Source organism: Nuphar pumila, chromosome 4 (genome assembly GCF_984573655.1).
Source record: "Nuphar pumila chromosome 4, dmNupPumi1.hap1.1, whole genome shotgun sequence".
In the NCBI taxonomy this organism is placed as follows: domain Eukaryota; kingdom Viridiplantae; phylum Streptophyta; class Magnoliopsida; order Nymphaeales; family Nymphaeaceae; genus Nuphar; species Nuphar pumila.
Genome location: NC_143252.1, coordinates 42,381,626 through 42,400,308, shown reverse-complemented (window position 1 = coordinate 42,400,308; position 18,683 = coordinate 42,381,626). Strand labels below are relative to the sequence as shown.

The 18,683-nt window shown below is 34.5% G+C and overlaps 1 protein-coding gene across 1 annotated transcript; it reads right to left on the bottom strand.

Moving 5' to 3' along the window:
* Window positions 1–4,419: 4,419 nt before the first annotated feature.
* Window positions 4,420–5,755, bottom strand: LOC149840114 (uncharacterized). Its single transcript, XM_090004344.1, has 2 exons — window positions 5,468–5,755; window positions 4,420–4,611 (listed from the first exon to the last, which is right to left on the bottom strand). Exons 1-2 carry the CDS (start codon window positions 5,687–5,689, stop codon window positions 4,525–4,527), a joined length of 309 nt encoding a protein of 102 aa, XP_089860470.1. The 5' UTR covers window positions 5,690–5,755; the 3' UTR covers window positions 4,420–4,524.
* Between the last annotated feature and the right edge of the window lie 12,928 nt (window positions 5,756–18,683).

Genomic DNA, 18,683 nt, shown 5'->3' with positions numbered 1-18,683 from the left:
ATCTTGAGCACCCACTAGTACTGATCTAGCTTGATCTCAGCTTCACCATGCTTTGTTGTAGTTTTGGTTAGGAATGCAAATCGGCAGGATCCTGCAATTTTTTACAGATTCGGCTATGATTCCGATCCTAATCCTTATGTATTTAGCCGTTCTGGAGCCATACCATTAGCATCTCAAGCTTTAGCATGCATCGAAGTGGAAATATGCCAATGTTACTTGTATCAAATAGATTCAATAAAAAAAATACTTGGATAAAACAGAAAGACATTCTTTCTTTTCCGTGCTTTTGCAAGCACTTGAGAAACCAGTAGTATTCTTAGGTTTATGACAAAAGAAAGCTCAACCAGACGCTTTTCTAAGTGCTTATAAATACTTGAAAGTGCAAGCTGGAAAAATGGTGAATAGTTAAAGAGAGTTGATAGAAAGTGGTCATAAGCTTGACCCGGTGAAAGGCTTTGTAACACCTTAATTTTTATAACCTAAAAAATAGTAAAAAAGTTTTTTTTTTTAATATTTTTAAATATTTAACAAATAACAAGGAAAAAATACATTTGGTCTAAAATTTGACGTACTACTTCACATGAACATTTACAATCGTTTTAAAATTTAAAATTTAAAATTTAAAATTTAAAATTTAAAATTTAAAATTCAAAATTTAAAATTTAAAATTTAAAATTCAAAATTTAAAATTTAAAATTTAAAATTCAAAATTTAAAATTTAAAATTTAAAATTCAAAATTTAAAATTTAAAATTTAAAATTTAAAATTTAAAATTTAAAATTTAACAAATAATCAACCATGCATAAAATAACTCAAAGGTCTACACATATCCAAAATTAATTACATTTATCATTGAATTAAAATTTAAAGATTAATCAGAGTCTAAAATGTTCATAAGGTAAAGAAAATATAGGTTTGGTCTCTGTCGCAACCTTTCGGCTTCGCATGTAAGCTGCTACTCACTACTTGAAAAACATTAAACCATATAAAGTTAGACATAATATGTCTCAGTAGAGTAAAATATACTAAACTTGTAAAACAGAACACGAAGTAGGAATTTCATCAGATTTTCATAACTTAAAATTTTAATTAACTAAAATAAACAAGGGTGCACCAATTCATTCATTCAAAGCAATTAAGATACATAAACATTTAATATGTATGAACAATCAATATACATGAAAAGTTAATATTCATGAACTTACCATATGCAGAAACCATTGAATGCATGCACAAATTTTTATCTTTTATTAGGTATTCTTTCTTAAATGATGCATGCAATGTCTAACAGATGCTCATACATCTTAAGTTATCACTTTTTAACCCTATTGGTACGACACTAGATTGAAAATTGGATCAGGATCATGGAGCAAGGGTACTTTCATACATAAGGATGACTTTGACCTAGCAAGACACCTTTCACTAGTGACAGGGTGAGGGAGGATAATTTGAGAGGGATTTCTAACACCTTTAATTTTGATGTATCATATTTCCTCATGAGTACTTTAGCCCTCTATGTTGCAGTCTAATACAGAGGTTTTCCCATAAAATCGTGGGAGGGAAGGAGCAACCTTCCCTACTCAAAACTTACTTGACTCACAAAGTTTTGTACCATTTGCCACTCTCCCAATAAGTATCTTTTACTTACGATGTTACATTGTTTTACTTGATGACTTGATGTTTTACATGAAATCATAATTGAATCCATCAAAAGGATTCGGCCTGGTATAGGGTAATGGATGCACTTGTAAAGTAGTGAAACATTAATTCATTTATGCTTTTAAACATAAACACGTACATATACATAAATAAAAATTTTATATATTTCATATTTTGGCTAACACATATGCATGTACATGAATAATACAATAAAGAAACATGTCTTGCATGCATCTATATAACTGTAACATCAATATCATCCTTATCAACATCATCATCGTCATCATAACATGTTCAAATATGCAGTCACAAGTAACATTTGAGATTTAACATCACACTTTGCATATTGGATCTCTTTGGTGCATTAATTAATGCTTAGCTTCCTTTTATGCAATATGTTGAGTTATTAAAATTTTCATTCATGACATAAGGTAGGCACATCTTACATAGTACAAATTAGACATGTATATGCAAACACATTATGCATGCAAATCATATGAAAATTTTTACGAAACATAGATAGCTTTGCATGAATCGGGGTTGGACCCTTAGACCAACTCCAAATTACAAAACTCTCAACTATGTCTTATTATTACCGAGCTCACAGAAAATTTTATAGTTAGTGAACATAGCTAAAATTTTCACAGATCGTAGGAAATTTTATTAGCTTTTCGTAGGCACAAACCGTTCATAAAAATTATTCCATATGAGGGAGTTACAAACGTTTTACTATAGATGTAATGCCCCAAAATTTTAACTCAAAAATACGCGTCAATTTTTTTTTTAATCACTACAAAAATATTCTTTTAGTTTAAGTCAGACAAGTTGAGTGAATTACAGGTATTGGAACAACGAATCATACCATACAACAACAACAACTACGCCTTCATCCCAAAACAATTGAGGTCGGCGATATGAACCAACAAAGAAAATCATTATGGGTCTTCCACATGAATCCTTCTCCTCCATTCATTTTTATCCAATGCCATGTCCTCGGTGAGGTTCAAAGCATTCATATCCTTTCTTATCACCTCTATCCATGTCTTCCTAGGCCTACCTCGCCCTCTTTTAACTAATATATTTTCCCATTTCTCCATCCTTCTAACTGGAGCATCATTAGGCCTTCGTCGAATATGTCCAAACCACCGTAAACGATTCTCTCTTATCTTATTTTCAATGAGTGCAACGCCTACCTTCTTACGTATCTCTTCGTTTCGAATCTTATCTTTTATTGTATTTCCACACATCCATCTCAGCATACGCATCTCAGCTACACTCATTTTTTGAATCATACCATGCAAAAATTAAAATTATTTATTCAATACTCAATTTATTTATGGTAAAACAATTAGAGTGGTAACCATAAAACAATGACAAATGTCAACAGTAGTTGAAAAGTATCAAATGGTTCATGTGGCTCCCCGCAACAATTCTGCAACCACTCCAGCGTAGCTACCCCTCACCTAAAATTTTATATAATAGGGGGGTTAGTATCAACGGCCTCAATAGGAAAAATAGTAGCACAATGCATAGCAATAGAACCAATCATACACAGAAACACATATTTATTCACATACATAAAATAATTAAACAGTTCTCTCGTTCAAAACATAATATCAAACACCATTGGCATGACACATACATAGTTTACCAACTTCAGAGTTACTTGCCATCAATTTGGGCACCTTTATACAAGAGTTTAATTCACTATTAATATGTATACCACACATATTGTAATATTATGCGTGAGCATAATCAAACAACCTTCATATGTATGTTTTAACATTGCTCGTTAGCGTATCATTCATTTACATGTTTCTTTAACATGCATTGCCTATTTCCAATATCATGCATTGGCAATTTCCTTTCGATATCATGCATGGCATATTTGAAGTATCATGTACTAGCATAAATGTATTCAAAATATTCTTTAACGTGCATTGCCTATTTTCAATATCACCATGCATTGGAAATTTCCTTTCAACATCATACATGGCATATTTTAAATATTGTACATTGGCATACCAGTACTCAAAACAACACATACTCATACTAGATCTATATGCATATGCCTCTCATCAATTTGGCTCCTATATATGACTAAGTTGTATGCAAAAATATATGCTCAAAGAAAAATTTATAGGTGCATGAGAACAGCCAAACACAAGTTTAGAAAGAAAAATCACGGATGCTAGTTAAATTTTTTTTCAAGAATTCTCTGCATATGCGTACACAACAAAAGTGCAGACTAGCTGTTATAATATCACTACAACAAAGCAGTAGATTAGCGACGACCACATTCCGTCGCTAATCCGTCGCTAACATAGTTAGCGACGGATTAGCGACAATGAGGCGACAGTATGCTTACGTCGTGAATATTTCGACGCTAACTGGCGACGGAATTATTCCGTCGCCAGGTCCGTCGCTAATTGCGACGGAATAACGAGCGCTATATTCCGTCGTCAATCCGCCGGTACTAAACGGCGACCACGTCTTGGCGACGGATTTAATTCCGTCGCTATGCCGTCGCTAGATTAATATGAATAGCGAAGGATGATTCCGTCGCTATGCCGTCGCTAGATTAATATGAATAGCGACGGAATCATCCGTCGCTAATCCGTCGCAAACACGAAAAAAAATCAAAAAAAAATATTTAAAAATTAATTACTGAGAACTGTACAATTTCTATTTCCTGTACAATTTATATTTCCTGTAAATAAAAAACAAACCACACAAAAAAATTCATATAACAAGTATCTACAATAATTAATCGTTCCACCTTAAAATTAAGAAGTTTAATTATTTACAATTCAACAATTACATTTAGGAAAAATAAAAAAAATAGAACTTCTTCAACACAGTCCTCTAATCATCGCCAAGATTTTGTGCGTCTTCTTGTTCATTGTCTTTATCTGTCCCTTCAGCTCCACTACCCTGATTATCGCTAGCAGCCTACACAAGAAAAGAACAGTCAGTATTGATAAACAAAATATAATGAAATAAATTACACACTATATGTGATTCTATCATGTGCTCATGTATGATCTAAGGCAATAAAAAAACTCTATATGTGATTCTATCATGCTCATATGTGTGCTAAGGCAGTCAAAAAATTGAATATGTGATTATAGCATGTTCATATGTGTTCTAAGGCATCTAAAAAAACTCTATATGTGATTCTACCATGCTCAGATGTGCTTTAAGGCAGGCAAAAAACTATATATGTGATTTGATCATGCTCGTATGTGTGCTAAGGCAGTAAAAAAATTGAATATGTGAATATAGCATGCTCATATGTGCTCTAAGACAGGCAAAGCCAAAAGTTTTATATGTGATTCTATCATAAATGATATATAACATGTTCATATGTGTTCTAAGGCAGTTAAAAAACTCTATATGTTATTATAGCATGCTCATATGTGTGCTAAGGCAGTCAAAAAACTGAATATGTGATTATAATATGCTCATATGTGTTCTTAGGCAGTCAAAAAACTGAATGTGTGATTATAGCATGCTCATATGTGTTCTAATGCAATCAAAAAAACTTTATATGTGATTCTATCATGCTCATATGTGCTCTAAGGCAGACAAAAAGTTATATATATATATATATATATATATATATATATATATATGTGTGTGTATGATTCTATCATGCTCATATGTGTGCTAAGGCAGTAAAAAAATTGAATATGTGATTATAGCATGTTCATATGTGTTCTAAGGCATCTAGAAAAACTCTATATGTGATTCTACCATGCTCAGATGTGCTTTAAGACAGTCAAAAAAACTATATATGTGATTATACCTGAGAGGGACCTGGAATCGAAGATCCCCTATCCTGAACAGCGGCCTTGATCTCATTTCGGAGAAAGGGGGCGACGGTGTATTGGAAGTAGTTATTCAGTGATTCATTAATGATCTCGCGTACATCATCACCGGAAAGAATAGTCGGCTGCTTGGAGCTTATGTCGGCGCAAGAAGTCGGTGAGCCGTAACTGGAAGAACCAATAACTGGTGAAGTGTTCATATTACTCCCAAACCCGAACACGCGACCTTTTTTGGGTTCACCTGCTGCAGTCACCCATGCTGTAGGATCAAATGATGGATGCTGAGTAGCGTCTTCGCCATATCGCTCTACCATCTGTTGCTCATATGCCTCCTACAAAATAATGTTTAAAGTATTCATTAATAATTAATGATAACATTATGATAACTTGCATATATATTGCAATGATTATTAATAGAATTAATACATACCGTTGTCGTTCTCGCCTTCTCTGATACGAAGACTCCCGTGGTCTTCCGTTTATGTGTTTCTACAAACACATCCTTATATGGTACACTACCTCCTTTTTCTGCTTCCTGCAAAGTTGAATGATAAAAGATTTAGTACACAAGTTTGCAACAATACTTATAAAATTAATATTATATATTGATGAGTTACCATTTTCTTTAGGTGGCTCCCAAATGTCTTAGATCCACCTGTGTGTAGATGGGCTTCGGGCATCTTCGGTCGATTTTGTGAAGCCTTCGCAGAGCGATTTTTAAATGCATCTCCCGCCCACTTATCGCACATTTCATCCCAGTAATCTCTCCTGATAGTAATAGGACCATGGCCCTTCCACAGTAATGGATCATCTACTACGCCAGATGCTTTTTTTGTTGCAGTCTTCATAGTGTGCAGCATGTCTGCAAATCGATTGGCAGTCACCTTCTGCCACACCTTCCTTGCATCATTTTCTTCCACCGTAGTTGCAAAGCGATTCGAAGCCTACAAATATTTTCAGAAAGTTAGTAGACATTGCTTAAATAAATTAAATATGAAACACATTAACTATGAGGAACAACTGTATACCATGAATGAGGACCACAATCTGTCTAACACTTCCTTTGGGTACTCTTTCCATTGAGCAACTGGTCCTGGTAGATGTTGAAGAAGTAAATTCCTAATCTCCCGTACTACTTCTTGTGGCTCAAACCTCGTGCTGCACATGAATTGTTACACAGTAAATATCAATATAAAATATTTAAAAGATATGCAATAATTAAAAACAAAATACTTACGGTCGATTATCGATATACACTATTCGAATGAGTCTTCTTGTGCCAGCCTGAGAAGACCCTGTTTCCTGTGTTGGCTGTTGACTTGTGCGATCAACTGGTGTAGGTGGGTCGTGTACAGGCGCAACATCATCTGTAAAAAAATACATTAGAAATTCTCAGAATGTGCATTTGAACTAATCAAGCATCTAATTAGTTATATGATATACCTATCACAGGAGCCCGTGAAGATGAAGGTTGAGCCTGGCTACTACTGGATGAGCGACCACTATAACCTCCACGAACCATATTCTAACAAATAACATATGTCATATAATACATTCAAATAATTCACATCAAGTATTACAATGCATTCAAGTCATTCACATCAAGCATTGCAATGCATTCAAATAATTCAAATCATTGACATCAAGTATTGCACTAATTCAAATCATTCGTTAATTTCATAAATTATAATACATTCAGATAATTGAAATCATTCACATCAAGTATTACAATGCATTCGAATCATTCGTATCAAGTATTACAATACATTCAAATAAAATTTTTAATCATTCACACCAAGTATTGCAATACAACTCACATCAAGTATTACAATGCATTTAAATAGAGGTTTGTAGTATAAGATTTTGCTCACTAGCTTGAGAATTCTTCCTCGTCACTAGTTTGACTTTCTTCTTCTTCTTCTTCTTCTTCTTCTTCATTGTTTGCCCATCCACTTGGTACATCATTTGGATCACATTCCTCTATGAATGTTTCATCAGCCAATGGAGATATGACATGCATATCATGCGCAACATTGTGACCATAAGCGAAGTCACAGACATCATCTGATTGATAGTAATCACTGTCTTCAGCTAACTCATCTTCCTGTAACTGATCATACTCGGGGTATAGTTTGGATTTCACCTTGCAAACTGCCCACCATTCATTTCTATCTGACTTTTTTATACTCGGATATGAAGTATAATAAACTTGTTGAGCTTGCGAGGCTAATATGAATGGTTCATATGTTCCAAACCTGGATTTATGATTCACCTCCACAATGCCTGAAGCTTTGTCGAGTCTTGTTGCAGTTGGATCAAACCAATGACACTTGAATATCGTAACCCTGTTATTCATGCCTAAGTAAGTCAACTCCATTATTTCCTCTATAACACCGTAGTAATCATGTTCATTTTCACCGTAGCTGCTACCCTTGACACACACGCCATTATTTATCGTTGATTTGTTTATACCGTAGTCTTTTGTATGGAATCGATAACCATTTACGATATACCCGTTGTAGCATTGCACAACTTTGGTCGGACCATTTTCTAAATCACATATTTCTTGATCTTTAACATCACCATTGCGAACCTACGCACAAACATAAACAATGATTGTGATCACGATCAATTAAGTAACTTAGTGTTGTTTATAAGTACAAAATTTATGTTAGCTTCTTTACCAACTGTTTCAACCACTCCACAAACTTAGTTTCACGTTCTTTTTGTACTTCTGCATCAGTGAGATGTGAAACTTCGTTTCGCAACTCCAGATCAAATTGTCTGCAAACCACAAATACTTATATTACCGAGTCATGTATCCACATATTGAACATAAAAGGATTTATAATTGAGTTGCATATACATATACTTACTCGATGTATGGGTTGATCGCTGAACAATTAAAAAGAATATAGATGTGTGCTGCATCTTGCTCTCGATCTGTCAATAGCCTTGATCGGCAACTACCAAATGCATGCCCAAGTGGTTGAAATATCGACAGCTTGTCAGCTACAGTTACTTGTTCTCCATCATCGTTACGGGGCGGGCATGTGTAACGTGTTGGAATATGAGGTTCGAAGTACATAGATGAGAAATTTGAAATCTCTTTTAAAGTGTACGCCTCACAAATATAGCCTTTTACTCTTGCTTTATTACGAACCTTTTTTTTAGGTCGAACATGCATCTGACAAGAATATACATTTCAAATTTTAAATATCTATCATTAAAGAGACAAATATAAAAAAACATATACCTTTCAAATGGGTACATCCATCGATATTGCACAGAGCCACCAACCCTTAGTTCATATGGCAGATGTATGATCAAATGTTCCATAACATCGAAAAATGCTGGCGGAAATATCTTTTCTAACAGACAAACAGTGGTGATGACAGAGTCCTCGAGATTCTTTACATCTGATAAAATGACCTCCGATGCGCACAATGTTCTGAAAAATCCGCTCAACTCAGACAATACCCTCCATATAGGTTTGTCTAACATATCATGGAATGCTAGGGGTATCAATCGTTGCATAAAGATATGACAATCATGGCTCTTCAACCCATATAATTGTCCATCGTCAATCTTCACAGCCCGAGCAATGTTAGAGACATATCCATCTGGAAATCTCAGTTGTCTCAACCATTGACATACATGTTTTATTTGATCAGGTCCGAGCACGTACTTCGCCTTTGGTTTCAGTACTTTGCCATTATACTCTTTGAGTTCCAATTCTGGTCTTTTACATATTAATTTTAAATCCATACGGGCCTTCGAATTATCCTTCATTTTTCCTTTAATATTCATTATTATATTGAACACATTATCAAACACATTTTTCTCTACATGCATCACATCCAAATTATGTCGTATCAATAGGGTCGGCCAATACGGTAGTTCCCAAAAAATAGATTTTTTCGTCCAATTGTGTTCCTTTCCAAATCCACGGAAGGGTGTAGGACTGCGGGCATCTGTTAATACATCTGGAAAGTATCACAATCTTCTTAAAATCTCTATGCCAGACAATCTTGAGGATGGACCTTCCGTTTCAGTTGTGCCTGCTGTAAATGCATTCTTTTGACGTCGGAACGGATGACCGCTGGGTAGAAATCGACGATGGCAATCAAACCAGCAAGGCTTCCTTCCATGCCTCAATCTAAAAGCTTTAGAATCCTCCATGCAGTACGGACAAGCCAACCTCCCATGTGTGCTCCAACCAGATAATATACCATATGCAGGGAAGTCACTGATTGTCCATAGAACAGCGGCCTTCATGTTGAAATTTTGTTTTTTGTGGGCATCATACGTGGTAACACCGTCATCCCACAGTACTTTTAATTCATCAATCAATGGCCTTAGATATACATCAAGATTTTGGCCAGGTGAGGTCAGACCAGGGATCAACAGAAACAAGAAAAGATTTGGACGTTTCATACACAAGCTTGGTGGAAGGTTGTATGGAGTTACAAATACTGGCCAGCATGAGTATGGAGTTGATCTACCCCCAAATGGATTAAATCCATCTGTACATAGACCGAGTCTAACATTTCGCACTTCCATTGCGAAGTTCTGATGAGTACAATCAAAGTGCTTCCAAGCTTCAGCGTCAACAGGATGCGTGATCTTGTTTTCATCGTGTCGAACTTTATTTGCATGCCATCTCATGTGTTTAGATGTCTTTGAAGACATATACAATCGCTGCAATCTAGGAGTGATAGAAAAGTAGCGGAGCGACTTGTATGAAACTTCCTTTGATCTCGTGCAACCATTGCCTCTTGTCTTTGGCTTGAACCGAGGATGCCCACATGACGGGCATGATATGTCGTTTTCCTGCTCCTTGAAATACAACATGCAGTGACTTGGACAAGCATCAATCTTTTTGTAACCCATACCTAGAGCGTTGACCATAACTTTTGCACGATAGAAATTTTGTGGCAATTTCTCATCTTTAGGCAACATACTCTTCACAATCATGCACAAACGGTCAAAACATGATTGACTCAAATTATACTCGGACTTCAAATTCATTAGTTGAAGAACTGCAGACAAGATAGTGTGACTCTCACAACCGTTCCAAAGTGGCTCATCAGCATCTTTAAGTAAATTATAAAATCTACTAGCTGCATCGTTTGGTGATTCTTCATCTACGGCAGTTCTTACATCACTAGAACTCATAGCAGAACCCAGTTCTGTTCCTGCAGCATCAAATATCAAATTCATATATGGATTATCGTGCACCACATTCACCCGTGCATCAAAATCGTTTCTGAATTCTTCTCCATGAAACGTCCAGTTCTGATAATCACTCACAAAACCCTTCATGTATAGGTGATGTCTAACGCCATGAGGTTCTACAAATCGATTATTCTTACAAATCTTGCAGGGACACCTAATCCGACCTGTGGGATCTACCGTACTGACACTCGTCGTTGCAAATTCAATAAAACTATCGACACCATCCATATATTCATGCGATAACTCATTGTCCACTATCCTACGGTACATCCATTCACGGTTTGCAGTCATTCTGTCGTATGATGTTATGAATAGTATCCTAACGAATTAAGAAAAAAACAATCAGAATGCTACGATGAAGAAAATATCAAATTTATCATGCAATATACTATGTCAAACAATAACAAGAATTTTGATGCATGCATTGATAACTTAATATTTTCATGTGCAAACTATTAATGACACGATACAATCATTTGAAGCATGCTTTTATTATAAAATTTCACATGGAAGTCAAAATCAAATTGAAAGTAACTACATGCAAGCATGGATACAATTACATCAAACATTGCAATACATCATAATCATTCATATCAAATAAATGGCAAACATGTACCTGCAGCAAACACACTTCAATATCTCACTAACTACTACCATGCTTAGCATGGACTCCGTACTCTAAAAATAAGAACACTTTCATATTCCTACATTAAAATCATACTCAGCATGATCTCCGAACTCCAACAAAGCAGTCCTAGATATCAACAACTAAGTGAGTGTGTGAACAATAAAGTGTTGCATTCAATAAATTAAATAACATGTGATACGTTTGCATCACTTACTCACCACGGGTATTTACCCGATTTGCATTGTTTTTGTCATTTACTTACCACAGGTGGCCGAGCACGAGTTGGTTCCATTGAAAAATCTGCACAAAAACAAAACAAATTAAGTAACAAACTAACTAATCATGAAACAAGATGAAACACTAACTAAAAAATTAAAACAAATTAAAACAACTCTAACTAATTGAAAGAAGAGAAAAGAAAAATAGTATATATGTTAAGCCAAATCTAACTAGAAGATGCTAATTTAACAAACCAGCTATAACATGTTGAACCAGTCGACTAACATAAAGTCATAGACGATTTCTAATCTGAACTACTTAGCAAAGGAATAGTAAATCAATCAATTAGTTTACTAGAAAAGATGTGAACTCCGTTTAACCACCACTATCATAAAGAATTCAAATAGCCCTAATCTAACTAACTGATTGTGAGAACATTAAATACCAATCTATCTAAGAAAAATATAATTATAAAAGACTAATAGATTGAAATACTCTAACTAACCAGATTTCAAGAAAACAAATTGAAGTAAAACTAACTACCAGTAGACATTAACAAACTAACAAATTGATAAAAATTTATGAACTACTCTAACTAGAACAAACTAACAAATTGATAAAAATTTATGAAATACTCTAACTAACCACAGTTGATTAAATCTCAACCTAGCCAGTTGATTTCGATTTGAATTTTTTTTTTATAATTTAGTCATTATAGTTGTTGATTAAACTCAAAACAATAAATCTTTTGCTACGATTTTATTAATTTTACAACTGTTGGGTTCAATCACAATAGTCTATTATATTTTAGCAGTGTGGTTCTTCATAACTACAGTCGTTTCAAATTTCAGCAGCTTGAATTGTAGTACCGTTGTTATTCTTTTTATTTCAACAGCAGTAATTGTTTCTAATAATTACGATCTGATTTTAGCACAACATAAAAGTATTAATTTTTTTTATTCAAATCATCAGCAACTTATATTTTTATTTTGAGCCGATGTTTGTAATCCAAATAGTCAATTTTTTATATATATATCAGCAGTTAGACATTCTTTTTAGCAGTTGATTTTATGACAGCATATTTATTATAATTTCCAGTAGTTTGATTCAATCTTTTCACAGCAGTTTGACAAATTGCAAATCAGTAGCTTGATTTATCATAGTTCAGTAGTGGATTTTGATTTCCACAAAAATTTAAGAATAGTTCTACTTTTATCGACATGATTTTCAAATACAATAATTTGTTTTCAATTTGTTAGTTTGTTTTCAATTTGTTAGTTTGAAAACATGGTAGGGGGTTAAACCCCCTGCCTTTCCGGCAGTTCTGGCATGGGGGGTTGACCCCCTGTCGTGCCTTTACGGCAGGGGGTTAAACCCCCTGCGTTTCCGGCAGGGGGTCGACCCCCCCTGCCGGAAAGCACGGCAGGGGGTTAAACCCCCTGCGTTTCCGGCAGGGAAGGGGCGTACAGCGTGAAGAAGAAGAAGAAGAAGAAGAAGAAGATTACCTGCGCGTCGCCGGACGGTGGCAGGAGGTTGACGGGGAGCGGCAGCTGGCGAGCGCCGGCTGGCGAGCGGTGGACGGGGAGCGGCGGCGGCCGGACGGTGGCGAGAGCCGACGGGCGGCGGGAGGGAGCAATACAGCGAAACAAGGAAAAGAGAAAGAGGGATGGGATTAGGGATTTACGCGACATTTAGCGACGGAATGTTTCCGTCGCTAAGCCGTCGCTAAACCAAAATACCAAAAAAGCGACGGAATATATTCTGTCGCTACGCCGTCGCTAATTAGCGACGGATTAGCGACGATAGAGTTCCCTCTCTAAATCCATCGCTAAAATGGTGTTCTTGTAATAAAAAGTAGCGACAAAAACATGCAGTCGCGAATCCGTCGCTAAGTAGCGACAGATTAGCGATAAAAGTCGTTTCCTCGCTAATCCATCGCGAATTAGCGACAGATTCTATCTCTAGCTAATCTGTCGCTAAGTAGCGACGGAAAAAATCCGTCGCTAATTCCCGTCGCTAATTAACAATTTTCTTGTAGTGTATGTCTTGTCCATACACAATGAAAACACAGACTTGTTAATACATACACATCTCAAAAAAATGGGCATACCAAACACATATTAGAAAGATTATAAGCAAAACGCTCAATCTGATTAGCATCAGCCAATCCGCATGGATGTAGGCATTTAAACATTCTATGTACACACCCACCCAACAAAATGCAGGAATGATGGCTTAAGAAAAATTTGTGTGTGCAGCCATAATCGGATATGTGTACAGAAACAAAAACAAAAACAAAAACATATACATAATAGAGAACATATTTATTTATCAAAACAATTGGAGTTTACAGAAAAAACATAAAATCAGGTGTATAGGTTACCACAATAGCCCTATACACAATTCTATGTTGTTATCCAAATCAGTCAAGTTTCGAATGAGCAAAAAAACCTACAGGTTAAGGCCTAGAACACCACTAGGTAGAAAAACACAGGTATGGCATAAAAAAAATGCAGATCTTAGTGTGCAACAAACTACACTTGTATGTTTGCATAGCTACACATAGAGCCACACGTAGACCTATGTTTCAATCATACACAGGTTTGTGTGTTAATTTTATACAAACATGTGCCTATCTTCCATTTTCATCTTAATAAGATGCACTACCAATACTCATACCTATTTAGCACAATAATAACACAACACATGATGATGTATATACAATATAAATATGTTGACATATGCGTGTGTGCTCCTTAAGCATATATAAAACAAAATACAGATGTGTGTTAGTAGGTGTGCACATTAATGTGTGCAGAATATAAAAATGCAAACTGAAATATAGGCAAAAGTCCAAGATCTGAATATATACAAAAACATAGAGATCATATATATATATATATAACGCAGATCTATTGTCATGTGTACACACCAAAAACTTTGTCACATCCAGCCCCAAACAAACTTTCTTAGATTAACTTTTTTTTTAACACATGAACGCAGACAAGTGTGTGTGTGATCAATAAGGATGCACAAAAACAAAAATAGTCGCATGCAGGTTCATACACAATGATGTTTGTTGGGATATGAATGCAGCCCATGCGTTTGTGTGCCTAGCAGAGATGTACTGTAAAAAATGGATGCACCCTAGGTGTTTATGTGCACAACGGGTACGTACAGGGGAAATCGACACAGATTTGTGCATTCCTGCGTACAATGGAGACATGCCACAGAAATATACATATTTGTGTGTTCCTGCACACAACATAGGAGCGTAGAGAATAACACAAATCTGTGTGTGTCCTCCTTTACTCTTTTTTTTTTCTTTCTCTACAAAAACAATTATACAGATCTTATTTCGCAACTTTAATGCTAAACATACTGCAACTAACAAAATCAGAGAAATAAATCAAACCCATTTCATTTTTTTTATCAAATATGTTTCCTAAAGTGCTCTATTTATGAAATTCATATCAAATTAGTCATAACATTCATTATAACTGATATGGATGGGTATCTTGCTACTTAGAACCCTCACAGCAGGCCTCTATGCATACTAGTTCTATGCACAACACTAGCACCATCATTTTCTTACCTCAGATCATTAGAAGAAGATGGAATCCGACTTGCACGTGTTTAGGTGGGCTAGACGGTTCAGCTGTTGGTCCATCCCTTGTAGCCACTTCTTCACATAAGCAACTACTTCTTCAAGGTGAAACTCCTATCCTCAATGCCTAGCATGACCCAGACACCCAGTTGGCCTCCAAAGCCCAAGCATAAAGTGGGGAAGAGAAAGACGAGAAGAGAAGAAAGAGAGAGAGAGAGACCCTACAAAAATCACGGGTTTTGATTTCTTTTGTTTTGGCAACTTCATATTATCTCTTGGTTCTTTGCCAAGATTTCAGATTTTAGAAACCGTCCACCCTCTTGATGAGGATAAGGGTGATCACAATAACTTAAGATTTCCGTTTTTGATAGAATTATCAAAAATGTTAATCCCCATTTTGCCCCTTCTCATTTCTTATTTTGTGTTATCTTAAAAAGAAAACATGAGGATGAAAGAAGAAATAATGACTTTCTCTAATTAAGTTGTTCAACCTTCCATCTTTTCTAAATTGCTATCTTAAACCCATAGAAAACGTGTTATATACGTGGAAGGTCTTTCATGTCTTTAAAAAAAATTAAGATTTAAAATTTAAAACCTAATTAAGTTTCCTAATTTAAGATTTTCGGCTAACCCATGTCTAGCATAATTAAAAACATGTGTCCTTGTCATAAATTCCAGCTTTTGTCCAAAAATAACATCTACATATATAAAAAAAAACATGTGCATGAGGGGGTTCAAACTTGGTTCATTCTTAAAAGAGGTAACGAACCTCTTCAATGCACTATCATTCATTTCATTACAAGTTATGTCTATGTTAATTTATTTATATCTATGTAATAATTTTATTATTGTAGTTATTTTTTTCAAAAGGCAATATATTATTTTCTTGCCTAAGTCGTGCATGTGTGGTGGGATTTGATCTTGGGTTGCCTCACAAGGTGGCAATACACCTTACCATAACACCACTTTTCATCTTGTTGCATTTTTTTGTCTTCATTAATTCCTTTATATACGAATGATTTTTTGAACGGATCTCAAATTTGAGTTGGATCTTCAATATACTTTGGATCTTCTAAACTCTCTAATTGGATTTTCGGATCTTGATTGAGATTCAACAATATTTTGATCCATTAAGATCAAATTGACTTATAATTAGATTTTAGATCCACCCAAGATCTGAATCTACTCGCTATAGCCGCATCCAATTACTAGATCCATTTGATCCCGTTCGGATTCAAAAATCCATTTGGATCAAGTTCATATCATATTATCATTTTTATTTTAAAGGAATTTAACATTTATTTATTTTGATAATTATCAAAATTTTATAGGTTTTACAATAGACAGGTGAGATTATGTTTCAACTATTACAGAACCATCCTCAAATCATGAACAAAGCTAAAAATTTCACAGAAGGTAGAAAATTTTATTAGCTTTCCAACGCAATAAACCTCTCATCAAAACTTCTCCGGATGAGAGAGTTATGAGCATTTTACTGGTCAGATGTCTGACTGAAAAAATTGTAATTTCGGGTCTATGCATTCGGGTGGGCCCAAACCGGGTCACCCGAATCCGTACACTCAAATTTTTTTTATATAATTTATTAAAAACTACAATCAAACTACACATATAAATCTGATCTAATATCACTAAGATCAATCATATTTTTTCTCAGCTGTTTGGCTGAAAAAATACACCCATCTCACACATGTATTATTTTTCTCAAAAATTAATTCAGGAAAATATACAATTAACGAAATAAACAATGGAATTTACATGAAAATAAAATTTATAAAAATCTACAAAAATCACAAAGTATGTACATAAACATAATCTACCAACTATAATTAAAAGTAGTATGGATCTAACTATGAAATTCATGATTTTCCTAAATTTACCAATTTCTTTTCTAAAAAACCTGATATGATTAAAATTGTAAGATCTCAAAATTTTGACCATATAAATTCACCAAATGTTTAGAGAATGTCTACAACAACCTACTCTACTAATTCAAATCAATACTTTCAAGAAAATTATAGCATAATTTGCGTATTTTCAAAATTTTCATATTTTTTTTAGAAATTATTTTTTTAGCAAAACATGTTTTTAAAAGGGGTTTTCTCTCAAAAAACCCTTTTTTTCATTTTTTGATAGCCCAAAGTCAAACCCACGTATGGGTGAGTTTTTTTAGGTTCTATTCTTATTAAAAATCAGTAGAATTCATACTACGAATTTTATTTTGCAAGAGAAGTATAAATCCACCCACCTTTTGACAAAAAAAATCGATCTTACGAGTGTGGGTTGATCTTTTCGCATGTACCAACCGATCCACATGAACCATGACCTCGATCAACCCTTTTTGAGCCCTCCTCATCCATGTGAAGCCCTCTTTTGTAAACCCAAGAGAGAAAGCACTAAGTCTTTGGTATGAAAAATGAAGAAAAAGAAGAGAAAATGAAGGGATTTGGGAGAGAGAGAGAGAGAAAACTCCAAAAAGAGGCAAATAGGGGGGGGGGGGCATGATCCCCTCCCATGCTTTTATAGATGCTAGGGGAGGTCAAGGGATGAGTTAATCTCAACCCTTGATCTAGTTCAAGGTTTTTTTTTTAATCCCCTACTTTCCTTTTTAATTTATTTTTTTCTTCTTCCTCTTTTTTTTGTTGACATAACTTTAGTTAACTTAGGATATAGAATGTATTTCATATATATGATAATGTATACCTATTATACAATATATATAAGGCTATCCCCATGGGCTGGTCGACCCTCACGGGGTTTGCCTTTTTCTAAAAAATGAATTTTCAAACTTGCTTGCTTGCCAAGCAAGTTTGACTTTTCTTTATATTTTTTTTCTCTTTTATTTTCTTTCTTCCTTTCCTTTTTTCATCATGTTTCTAATATCTTCTTTTTGGTCTAGCCAACTCCAATTTGAATTGAATGCCTCTTTCCTTAGAAGCCTCTTAAATAAAAAAACAAAAGGCAACTTTGACTTTAGGTATAAGTTTTATTATTTTGGTAAGTTTTTTTTTAAAGTAACTTGTTTTTAAAGTTTTATTTCATTTTAATATTTTAAGGTTTTAAATTGGGTGACACATAGGATGGGATGACCTACCTATGAACTCCTACATAAATATAAAATTTGGTAAATCTTTTGCGTTCCATTCCACTAAATTAATCTCTAATTAATTCACATTAAATTCAAATAAAATTCTATAAAAATTCAAATGTGAAATAAAATGAAATGGAATTAGATGAAATTTGAATTAGGCTTAATTTCAATTGCATGTCACCTATTAAAATTTGAAAACACCTATATTTCAATTATTTATTTTCAATATTCCTTAAGAGGTTAATTTAAATTTTTCTGAATAATTTCTGAAAAATCAAAACTCAATAGGGTCAATGAGACCCTTGAGCGTGTAGGGTGTTTTCTTATCCCTAAAAAATTTCTCAAAATCCTACAAACCCTATTGTGTAATTCTTATCTTAAATTATGAAATTT

Bases quoted from the DNA above. Each gene is read 5' to 3' on its own strand.
- LOC149840114 (XM_090004344.1), bottom strand. From the start codon at position 5,689: ATGAACACTTCACCAGTTATTGGTTCTTCCAGTTACGGCTCACCGACT. The intron at 4,612-5,467 runs GTATAATCACAT...TTTCTTGTGTAG, and splicing joins CGATTCCAGGTCCCTCTCAG to GCTGCTAGCGATAATCAGGG.